General features: G+C 31.5%; 1 protein-coding gene across 1 annotated transcript; it reads right to left on the bottom strand.

Moving 5' to 3' along the window:
• Positions 1-8,299: 8,299 nt before the first annotated feature.
• On the bottom strand, positions 8,300-11,038 carry LOC132726092 (uncharacterized). The gene is made up of 6 exons (XM_060711360.1): positions 10,857-11,038; positions 10,121-10,406; positions 9,804-9,920; positions 9,541-9,643; positions 8,809-8,964; positions 8,300-8,594 (listed from the first exon to the last, which is right to left on the bottom strand). Exons 1-6 carry the CDS (start codon positions 10,971-10,973, stop codon positions 8,300-8,302), a joined length of 1,074 nt encoding a protein of 357 aa, XP_060567343.1. The 5' UTR covers positions 10,974-11,038.
• Between the last annotated feature and the right edge of the window lie 1,306 nt (positions 11,039-12,344).

Genomic DNA, 12,344 nt, shown 5'->3' with positions numbered 1-12,344 from the left:
AAACAATAAATTTTAAGAAACTGCACTACGTTTTGAGAAATTGCACTGCATTTAGATGAATTGCACTGCATCTTGAGGAATCGAACTGCATTTTGAGCAAATACACATTATTTTAATGATTCGGAATAACACTGCATCTTGATGAACTTCACTACATCTACAAGACCTTGAATTTTTATTAAACTACCAATCTTTAGCAATGTTCACAAAGAATGAAACTACATGTATAACAAAATTAGTATAATGGATGATAATTGAAGGTCTTCGAAAAAAACTTAAGTAATCTTCGAAGTGTCATTTAATATTTTATAGTCATGTTGTTGTTATTTGCTTTACTGAAGACCTGACAATTAGTGATGTTTCAGATTCAGACACATGACTAATGTTAATTAAATAGTCTAGTAAGTAACTGAGTAAGACATTTCATTTATATGATTTCTTCCTTTTGTAAATAAAAGCTTTATTATTGATATTAATGTTTACTCACTTCCGTGACTCGTGAAATATCAATTCTCATTCTAAAAAAGCAAAAAAAAAAAAACAATTCATACATTTCTTTTGAATGACACATTTTCTTCATCTTGCTATTTTTGTAGGAAATAAAGAAGGAAATGTATGTAAATTCGAAACATTGACTCCATATTTGTCATTTATATATATTATATATGAAACGTGACGCATAATGAAAAAACAAAGGATTGGCAAGCATTGAATGAATTATTCATAGACTCTTGGCATCTTTGTGAAATGTCATTGTCGTCTAGTCATCATATTACCGTGGTACTGTAGATTTTGATTATAGTTCGGCACGACATAGAATATCTTAAAGTAGCACTATTCTATCATTTTAAAAACATTTAAACATAATGAATTTGACTTTCATGGAATAAATATCTAAAAAACAATTGAGATCATGCAAATAACAGCATAATAACGGTTTAAACGTTCTTCATATTTTAGTCGTTGGAAATTATCCTTTTGAAGCTTGATATACATGTTTAAGAGGACAAAAGCTCAATTCATATGGAATGTCACGGCATAAAATATATTTGTGACATTGTGTCTTTAAGATCAATATGGGGAAAAATATACAACATTCTCAAACCCCACTGTGGTAATTTTTACCTAAAGATCTTTTACATTGATTTCATAGTTTGATATAATAATGATGTAACAAAAAAGATGGTGAATATCTCTTGCTTTACTGATCTTAGCTACAATTCAGATATCTTAAATTAAATTGTTTCGTTTTTGATTACCATGCTCTGTTTTAATTTCTAGATGTACCTGCGTCTCATTGAGGGTTTTCGTCATAATTGAATTTAAGTAAGTTGAGTAATCAAACAATATCAATATACATTTTTGATGTTTCGAAATGATATATGGTTAATAAAAATAATGCTGCGTCTACTTCTATTAGTATGTATAATCGTGTATGTCGAGATTATTTGCCATGATCAAAACTCCTAAACTAGTTCTGAGAAAGTTGGCATCACATTATTCAATATATAGCGAATATAAGTCATTACCACATTTTAATCGGTATTTTATTATCATACATTAGGATTGTTTTTGCTTTGCATCTATCACAATGATTGTAGATTTGAGCGCGTAGTGTGTCATTTGATCGGAACGATACGATGTCTTTAATTTTTGTTATTCCCCCTAAAAAAGAATCACGAATAAAAACATATCAGTATCTGACATGTCAGACTATCGATCACAAATTTAGTCGAGATTTTATGCCTACAATCTGTGAATTACATAACATCGCCATGAGTGTGGACATCTTATGTGTCACTTCCAATACTTAAACTAAATTTACGGGTCAAAGCAAATGAATGATTTAACAAGTGCAATGAGTTGACAGTTTGGGATAAAGACACTGAAATAAAGATGATATATTATTAACATGATAAAGAGAATATTTGATAACATAGATACAATATATGTTGTTATTTCAATTGCTATTATATTGTTTAAAAATACCATTTGAAAACGAAATGCACTACATGTCAGGGTATTCCCGCCGTTTTTGAAAGAAAAACTAAAAGTTGAAAAAAACATAACATTACACCAGATCTTCAACATTCGAACCGTGTTTTGAAAATTGAATGAAAATTTACTTTATCACTGTTTATCACATAAACCGCGGCGAAGGAGTGTAATAAAGCCATTTAATAAAAACGATAATACACTAGTGTAATAACACTTTGAGGTGACGTCATTTGCGCTTTATATAGCGTTAAAGGCGCGCTAATGTTAGCGTTACACTATAGGTGCGTCATTGAAAAATTACTCATTTTAACAGTTTACTGTTCTTATTTTATATATGTGATAAATAGAATATTATATTCGTGTAGATTAAATACTAAATTTATTGAACTCGTTGAATAAAACAATATTATGCTCGCCAGAGGCTCGCATAATATGATTTTATTCAACTCGTTCAATAAATTTAGTATTAAACTACACTCATTCAATATCCTCTATTTATCATCAGAAAAAGATAACGTAAGCACGCAGCATTATTTGTTAAAGAATTATCTTTGTAACTGTTGAACTATTTACCAAAGTTAATGTGGCCTTTTTAAACAGAATAACTTATGTGTTTATCATTTTGAAACTATTGCGGGCCGTATATTTATATATCATTTGTAATTATAAGACAAATTGGTCAGTAGGCAAAAAAGATATGTTCATGTACATTATGAACATTTTTTTTATAAGACTTTTGTTTCTTTTTCTTTTCTTTTTTTTGTATACTCCAATGCAGTAAAATGTGTTAATCCGCATCTTTTCACAACATGATCTATCTAGTTTTCCTTGCGTATCTCAAATAAACCATTTACCATGTATTTAAAAACCCATTTTATATAATATGGCGAAATCTTATCTACGACACACCATAGTTGAACTATCGTATACTTATAAATCATGGTTTAAAGATGATGAATTTGTCCCAAATGTTTAACATATCCATGACAAATTTTAAATAAATTTTGTTGCGACAATATTTTTTTTTCATTCTTTGGTGATATTGAAACTCATTTCAAATTTGAGGCTTCCTTTAAAAAGAAGAACATTTTGATGTGTTAAACATATATGAATGTGTATAAGTGAGTGGTATATTGTGATAGAAAATTAAATGCATACTCATATTGACCACAAGGTGATATTACAATGTCAGGTAAGTGAATCGTTATTTATATTTTTTAAAGCGGGCTTTGCCTCTAGTTTAGCCAAATTTTTTTTAAAGGGGAAACCCCAAACTTGACAATAATTTTTATTTAAAGGGTTTTGTAAGAAAATTTTTTAAAACAATTCGTTTTCAAGATTCTTTTAAAAAAAAAAATTTACTTTTTTTTTGGGTGGGGGTTTTTTAAGGGGGGGGGTTTTTTTGGTTTTTTGGAAAAGGGCATTTACCCCCCATATTTCTACTAACCCCAAAACCCTTTAGTACAAAAGGACAATGGATGTTATGCAGCAAGTTAAAATTTATATAGTTAACGATTTATTTCTTTACCGAAGCTAAATTTCAAGATTTGTTCTAAAATTGTAGAATAAAGAAGTGCTTGATTTTTTTTCAACACAATTCTATTTAGTGTTTAAGGCAGAATTGGTAGAAAGTTTATTTACATTTGTCATATATTTTGAAATCACGCATTTAGTATCAATTAGTTTCTATATAAAGACACGTTTTTAGATTTTAACATTCGTAATATGACGGTATTCGTTGATGAATCAAAACACTGTTAGAGGGTTGGTGAATCAAAATACTGTGATACATGTAACTGGACACCAACAAAGCGAATTAAAATGGATATTAATGTCCCAAAGTATCAAAGCGTCAGTAAACAGCTAAAAACAATTGTGTTCAATCTAAACCTTCCGGCGATATTAACTAAGCAGGAGTATAATTTTTTTTAAAGCAGCAAGGGTATTTTGTATTTTCAGGTATAGGCAATTTTACCTTTATGTCTAATACAGGTAAAAGTCTAATTGATTATGTGCTTATGCAGTGCGAGTTATTTCCCTTTGTACATGAATTTAAAATACATGATTTGTTTACTTTTTCACATCATAAACCTGTTCAACTTGATCTGAGTTTTGCATGTATAACGGAAATCATTGATAATGAAAGTGTTAGTATTAATGTATTAAAATGGAATAACGAAGATAGAGACAAGATTGATAATTACAAAGAATTGATTGAGATTGAAATTACGAACATTGACATGATTGTGAATAGTGTAATTAGAAATGATGTTGAATTAGATATAGGTATACAGAAAAAATCAGATGTTTTGTATGAAAAATCATTTAGTATATTTGGAGAGTCAAAAGAAATAAGAAAGAATACAAATAATAGAAAGAGAAAAATTTAAAAGTTCATGGTTTAATCAAGACTGTGAGAACGCTAGAAAAAGAGTTTAAAACGTGCAAACAAAAATTATTGTAAGAACAGGTCGAATCAAAATATAGAATTACTTGTTAATAACAGACGTCTTTATAGAATAGCTAAGAGGCGAGCACGTACTAAATTTCATTTAAATCAGAGAAAGAAAAATGTCATTTTTAGCTGGCACGCAGCAACAAAAGTTTGGAAGGAAATAAAAAAAATGAGAAAGAAATCAAGCAAAAATGAACTGTCATCGGAAGATTTTTTTGAGCATTTTAAAAACTTATTTTCAAACGAAGAGACATTCAAAAATAATTTTGTTGAGGAACATTTAGATAATAATGATATATTTTACAATAATGTTGAAGAACTTGACATGGACTTTACGATCGATGATGTGATAAAGGCTATTTCTACCCTTAAGAGTGGTAAAAGTGCTGGTATAGATAAACTTATTCCGGAGATATTTATTGAATGCAAAACAATTTTAGCACCAATATTATGTAAATTGTTTAATCATATTTTCAATTCAAATGAATATCCTGAATCGTGGTGTAGTGGTATTATTGTACCAGTGCCCAAGAAGGGTAACCTAAATGATGTGAATAATTACAGGGGTATCACCTTACTTAGTATATTTTCTAAACTTTTCTCAATATTGTTAGACATGAGATTACGTAAATGGGCCGAAAGTAATGAAATATTGAATGATTTCCAGTATGGTTTTAGGAAAGATAAAGTACTACTGATTGCATTTTTGTTTTATGTTCAATTATTAATAAGATAATACGTCATGAAAAAGAAAAAGGTATATGCATTCATTTATTGATTTAAAAAAATGTTTTGATATGTTATACAGAAATGGAATATGGTTTAAATTGATTGAATCTGGTGTATCATATAAAGTTTGTAACAATGTTACGAAGTATGTATAATTGTGTGAAATCTTGTGTAAGAGCAAATGGTTGCCTGACAGATAATTTTGAGAGTTATATGGGCTTAAAACAAGGGGAACCACTCTCACCATTGTTATTTATATTTATTTTCTTCGTAAATGATATGCACGAAAATTTACAAATAGATAATGTTGATACATTTTCATTAGATAATATACAAATATTTTTACTATTATTTGCGGACGATACAGTTTTATTCTTATTCTAAGGAAGGATTGCAATGCCTCCTTAATAAACTTAATACATATTGTACTAAGTGGGGTATTGTGGTGAATGTAGAAAAAAAAACGGTTGCTATGGTTTTTAAATCTGGAAATAGAAATGAAAATGTTGAGGTATATTACAATAATGAATTACTTAGCGCTGTTAAGTCATTCACCTATCTTGGTGTTTACATTATCATCTAATGGGAATTTTTATCAAGCCCAAAAGGCGTTATCTAATCAAGCGCTTAAAGCACTATACTCTGTTAATTCTCTATTTGAATCAATTTCCCTTAATGTCACAGAAAAAATCAAAATCTTTGATAGCATGGTTTTACCGATTCTTACATATAGTTCAGAGGTATGGGGTTTTCATTAGGCACCAGACATCGAAAAGGTACATTTGAAATTTTTAAAACAAGTTCTTGGTGTACGTCAGCAAACTACAACATCAGCGGTTCTTGGTGAATTTGGACGATTTCCATTATTAGTTCTGCGAAAAGTCAGAATTGTTAAGTACTTGTACAGAATTATGAAATCCCCAAACTCTCTTTTATACAAGTTGGTATTTTTAAAAGATGCAAATGGTAATTTTGTTAAATAGCTGGTCAAAAAATGTTAAAAATATGTTGTCAGACTTAGGTTTTTCATATATCTATGGAATAATGATAAATATTTCACTTGTGCATGTTAATACTATTATACAAAGAATTTATGATCAGCAGCTACAGCAATGGTGTGCCGAGCTTGATACTTTCTCAAAGTTAGAAAGTTATAATTTGTTTAAAATTGAATTTACCCAAGAAAAATATTTAAGTTGTATTAATAATGTAAAACATCGTAAAATGCTATCAAGGTTTAGGTGCTCTTCGCACAAATTAGCTATTGAAGAGGGTAGACATAGAAATATTGAAAGAAACCAACGCCTCTGTACAAAATGCAATATGAAACAAATTGAAACTGAATATCACTTCTTATTAGTATGTCCATATTATAACGACTTAAGGAAAACATGTTTACCTAGATATTATTGCTCATGGCCTAATTTAAATAAATTCATATCAATAATGAAATGTACGAACAAAAATGTAATTGTAAACTTAGCAAAATTTGTTTATTCAGCAATGCAACTGAGAAATGAATCTACTTAATACATTTGTTTGAAATAATGTACGCTCATAAATAATTATGTATATGTATAATTTATCATGTATGTATCTTACTTTTCTGTACTTTGTACCGCCAAAATGTTACTTGGCGATGAACATGTATATGTTTTTGCCAATAAATTATTTGACTTTGTATTATTGAATTGCAACACCTGTCATTTACTACTTTAGATTGAAATCTAAATTGTAAATTATTTTCATATTTTTCTTTGTTTCGCTGAACTACATCGGTTATCAGATCGATTAAATATTACCTCGTTTTGAAAATGCACTCGTTATGATAAAAATAGAACTTTGCTCGCGGGTTTACAGCAAAATGAATTAGATTTTTCTTTTTTGATCCAAATATGACAACACAGAAATTGTTTCTCGTCAATTTTCATTTCTTAGAACTGTTTTCTTGTTAAGACTTCTTACATGCAAGTTTGTAATTTATCAAACGACCCTGCATTAGATTGATAGAAAGAAGAATGCTTCAAGTTGACAAAAAGTAATAAATGCAACTTACATATGGGGGCATATGGGGGTTGCGTTCATTGAACGCCGCCTTTCCTTGTTGATCTTGTTTTTCATATTTTACATGTCTAGCATCTTGAAATGAATAAGCTGGTATCTGCATGAAAACTTCACACACTTAAATTATATGTCTGGTATTAAAAATATTAAAACTATTCCCTGCAGAAAACCTTTTTTAACTTGTCATCATTTGAGAACAATTATTTGCATTAACATGCAATACAGTCGTTGTGAATGTTGATGGTCTTTAGGTTAATTTTGCCATGCAATCATGTTTTTTCTTTTGAAACTTGAAACTTGAAAACTTGATTTAACGCCTATTTCTACATATAGAATACATATTCAATGGCGTTGTACAGCTATATACCTTATATGTGCTACTCCCAGTGCTACCATACACAATACTCCCAGCAGTGCGACGGTCACAGTGATTGGGTCAATCCCCACCAACATGTAACAATCTACACCCCTGCATCCCTGCACATGATAACACATGGGCTAGACTTTATTATATGGGCGCCTTCATGACAAAATGACCCTTCGGGCAATTTTCTTCGATTTTTTGGTTTCATAATTTTCATAGAAACCAATTATTACAGATGATTTTACTTTTTATTTGACGAAAATAACTTGAAAAATGACAAAGATATATCTTTTTATGTACATAGACCAATGTGTTGCTCCGACGTCGACGACGACGTTTGTTTAAACGTTGAACGTTTTAAAGAACGTCGTGGTTTATTGCCGAATTGCCTTGTGTTAAGAATGGATTGTGTAAGAACCAATAAAGACAGTAACTCCAAATGAATTTATTTTACAGTCCTATGAAGTTACAAACTTCAAAATCATAAAAATAAAACGATAACGGAAGAAATCACATAAACGGATCAGCACTTATGTACCCAGTATATTGGTTAATTTACGATTAACAAAATTTTATAACTTGAAATATATAGATCATATAAATATCTAGTTTATTGATAACAAATCTTAGGACTAAACATACAGACAAAGATAATGCATGTATACATTTGTACATGTAAATCTAAATTGTCATTCTTCCCGTAACGGTGGGCACGTCACATCACGATACGCCTGACGTACAAAAGGTCGTACATTTTTGTACAGGTATTGCTGCCTTGCGCGGGAAAGTCCACCCGGTAGCAAAACTGCAGGGAGAATATCTTCTGGTACTGTAGCATTTCTCTTTAGGATTGTGACCTGCTGCTCTACGTCAGTTGAGCGCTCTTTCACGTATACAGCATTCTTTCGTAACACGGAAATAGTGATACCGCTGTATACCCTTAATGGTAAAAAGAAGCGCGGCAAAAATGTCTTCCAGTCATACCTGTAACATATGTTGACTAGTTAATATTATGTCAATCATAAACTACTTGATAATTTACAATGACAAGCAATTATTAATACACGTACAAGTAATATGACAGCATATATGCCGAGCGCCGAATTGAGCTCTCTATTAATTTGTTTAGTTGTTTTATTGTACAAACTTATTTAAATGGGGTGTAAATTTAGAAATTCAAAAATTTGTAATAGAATACCAAGTCCAATTCTGACATCCATCCTCCTTGCGGAAGAGCACGGGGAAATTGCTTGAAGCAGACTTTCTCACGACAGATGCCACCTGCGAAATACTGTCGCAGTCCGTGCGTCTATACAGCTTCTTGATATGTCCAAATCCTCCATCCACAAGACACCTGGAATCGAATAAAAAACTATATGAGCCGTATCATGACAAAACCAACATAATGGGTTTGCGACCAGCATGGATCCAGACCAGCCAGCGCATCCGTGCAGTCTGATAAGGTTCTAACTGTTCGCTTACCAAGTCTATTACAAGTAGAGAAACTGATAGCGAACAGCATGTATCCTGATTAGACTGCGCGGATGCACAGGCTGGTCTGGATCCATGCTGGTCGCAAACGCACTATGTTGGTTTTGTCGTGACGCGGCTCATATAAAAATTGCTTATTTATAGTTTATGTTGATTTATTTTTATTTCTATAGGAACATAATGATTGCAAGTAGATTTGTTCTGGAATAATCGATTTGTTCGACAGTGTTTTAGTTTTAATCTTATGGCCAGATTGTCTCTATGGCATGCATAAAATATGCCCGCTGGTGTGCAAGCACATACATGTTTAAACACATAAAAAATAGCAAATGATCGTTTTGTGCAGACCAGAATTATTGTAGAGGACTGTCATAAACTAAAATACATTATTCGCATTATACGAGTATAAAATATAATATGAATTAAAAACATAAATTACTTTGTGTGACCAGGAATTCCCATCAGGAGTGTTATCTCATCATGGAGCCCCATATGAATTCGCCACGCCAGATACGCTAACATAAATCGATTTTTATTCTGCGCTGTAATAAAAAATTAATATATTTTTATTTCAACATTTAAACTAAAAACTTAAAAAATTAAAAACTATGCTTTGTAAAATGTAGCATTTTGAATATAAAACGGAATGTTCAGTGCTTTACTATTATCTAATTAAAAAGACATTTACGGAAAAATACTCACAACCACAGTTGTCAGCGTGCATGATGCAAGCTTTCTCTCCAAATCCCTGGTTTTCGAGGCAGTGATGTAGCATACTTATAACTGAGTTTGGCCCGTGTGTCCCTGTACCATCAGCACCTGTTAATTTACATCAATTCTAAGTATATTTCATATTTCGACAGCACACATTTAAAATGACATTTTATTTATTATAATTATGTTTATATGAAATTAATATTTTACAATAATGAAAAGCAAAATATCTGTATTATAGAAAAAAGCAAAATTTCTTTACTTATTTATTTATTTATTTATTTATTTATTTATTCTTAACATACCAATCGATTCATCCTCGTCTATAAGATAATTATATTGTTGTGACACAGAATCAACACGGACGCCAAAAATTTGTATTTTCCTGCCAGTAACAAAATACAAAGGGCCCATTTGTTGACTATGATGTGGTATTGTCACATTTTGAGAATAGTCGAAAGTATAGTGCACTTTTGATAAATCACTAGTGCATGGCTGGGCAGGTCGATTGACTGTGACTGATGTGTGCCTCATTTCCTCACGAGCCTCCTCTATTGTCTGTCTATAAACCTGTCGCTCTCTCTGTGCGTCCTACATAGTTTGTGTAAATAAACAAAAAATATAAACAAAAAATCACTCCAACTCTATAATTATTAACCTTTCAATAAAATATCTATAAACATGTGATGCTAGTAAACACAAATATTTTCTTAATAAATGTTAAATTGTTGATAGCAAATTTGGTATCACATGTATCAAACTATAATTCAATCGATATGTCAATAATTTCAAAAGTATGGTTCCATTATGGAGGCAAATAATTACCGCAAGAACTTTGCACGGAAAAATCAGTGTTACTTATAAACATATTGTAAAAGGTGATCCTTGAAAGCATTAATAACAACAAACTGACATGAAAATTGCAGACTTGTTTTGATTAATTAAGCGTAATAGGTGTTAAAGTCAAATCAGGATGTTTGATTCAATTCCGCTGTCGAACGGATTTTAAATTTTATTAACGCGTAATAAAATGAATATTACCTGTATATGTTCTCGTAAATCGTTTGCTGCCTCAAGTTTGTCCATCTCATTTATAGCATCAGCCACCCGTTTCCTTATTATCTCGCACTTATGACAAACGTCATCTTTTGCCGTCATTATCTTAATGTGTGGAAGGCATTGCTTCCAAACACATTTAAATGTAGTTATACCAAGACATCTTACGCCCGGCTTCTACACATGCTTGTTGTATTTTTGAATGTAAATCCACTTTCGTAGTATTACATGGTAACAGTACAGGTGCAGCCTCGTCTGCTCCGCGTGGTGCTGCTGGCATTGTTAACCCGTTGATTTCTGCATATAATACCAGGAAATCAACACAGAAACGCACGTCCTCGTACTTAACTGCATGGCTTGGCTTTCTCCCGGTATTCCCATGTATTCGCGGCACCGGTCCATTTGAATTTAAATGTTTTAGTAAAGATTTAACAGTTCTCTGCCCAATATCATTAATGTGACAGAACACAGATTTACAAACAGTTTTGCCATCAAATGTATATCTATATCTAACTCGTTTACGTTTACCTTTCCTGGTTTCCTGTGCACCTATTTTCAACAGACTTCCCATAACAAACATCTCCTTTTGGTCTTTCTCCATTTCCCTGAGAGACAATATATGCCCTTGAATGTGTTCAGCATCAAACTGCGACAAACAATTGGTCTTACACTTACATTGTACACTTGTGACATTATTATCATCCGACTCTGATTCAAAAACGCCCTCGCCCCTCTCCCCATCTGATCCTTCCGGCATGCCCTCTGCAGCACTGTAGACAAACTCGTGGACACGTCCTATGATTGTCTCTGCATGTTGGTCATCATCATCGTCTCCCCACTCTCCATTTAATTCGTCCTCTGTTACATGTGCATTTGGCCCCTTCTCGACTGTTTCATTAACAATGCCAAATTCCTCATATAACTCATCTAATTCCTGCGTTTAAATAAAGTAAAAAAAAAATATAATAATCTATTGATAAAATTGTATGATCGATGATAGTTATAATCGATATAATCTAGAATAAAATATAAATGAATAAATGTTGTCCCAGTTATCCAGTTAAAATAACTCAGGTACGATAGTAAATGAGGTAATATTAACAAATATTTTCCCTTCTTACAAAATATCTATGAAGCACTGTTACAGGTACAATTTCAATTTATTTAATGAATGCATACTATAAAAAAAATAAAAAAAAAAAAAAAAAAAGTGTGGTTCAAGGTTACGAACTTCGGTCCTCTAACATGTTAGTCCTTCACTCTCCCGACTGCGCTACAGACACTATTATTGCTTCCTATTGTTATATTTCTATAGTACAGTAAATCGATCGATAACATGAACGATTACTCTTGGTCTGTAACTATGTTACGAAGGGAGGCAATTCCTTTGTATATACTGTTGCTAAGAAGTAAAACCACTGAAAATCGGGATTATTCGATAAAATTTACATCTTAAACTTAAACTGCTAAATA

This window comes from Ruditapes philippinarum, unplaced genomic scaffold (assembly GCF_026571515.1).
Source record: "Ruditapes philippinarum isolate M1 unplaced genomic scaffold, ASM2657151v2 ctg4538_1_1_1_1, whole genome shotgun sequence".
Classification (NCBI taxonomy): domain Eukaryota; kingdom Metazoa; phylum Mollusca; class Bivalvia; order Venerida; family Veneridae; genus Ruditapes; species Ruditapes philippinarum.
This window is presented reverse-complemented; position numbering and strand designations above follow the sequence as displayed.

Bases quoted from the DNA above. Each gene is read 5' to 3' on its own strand.
- LOC132726092 (XM_060711360.1), bottom strand. From the start codon at position 10,973: ATGACGGCAAAAGATGACGTTTGTCATAAGTGCGAGATAATAAGGAAA. The intron at 9,921-10,120 runs GTATGTTAAGAA...GTAAATTAACAG, and splicing joins AGACGAGGATGAATCGATTG to GTGCTGATGGTACAGGGACA. The intron at 8,595-8,808 runs GTATTCTATTAC...CATATGTTACAG, and splicing joins GGATGTCAGAATTGGACTTG to GTATGACTGGAAGACATTTT.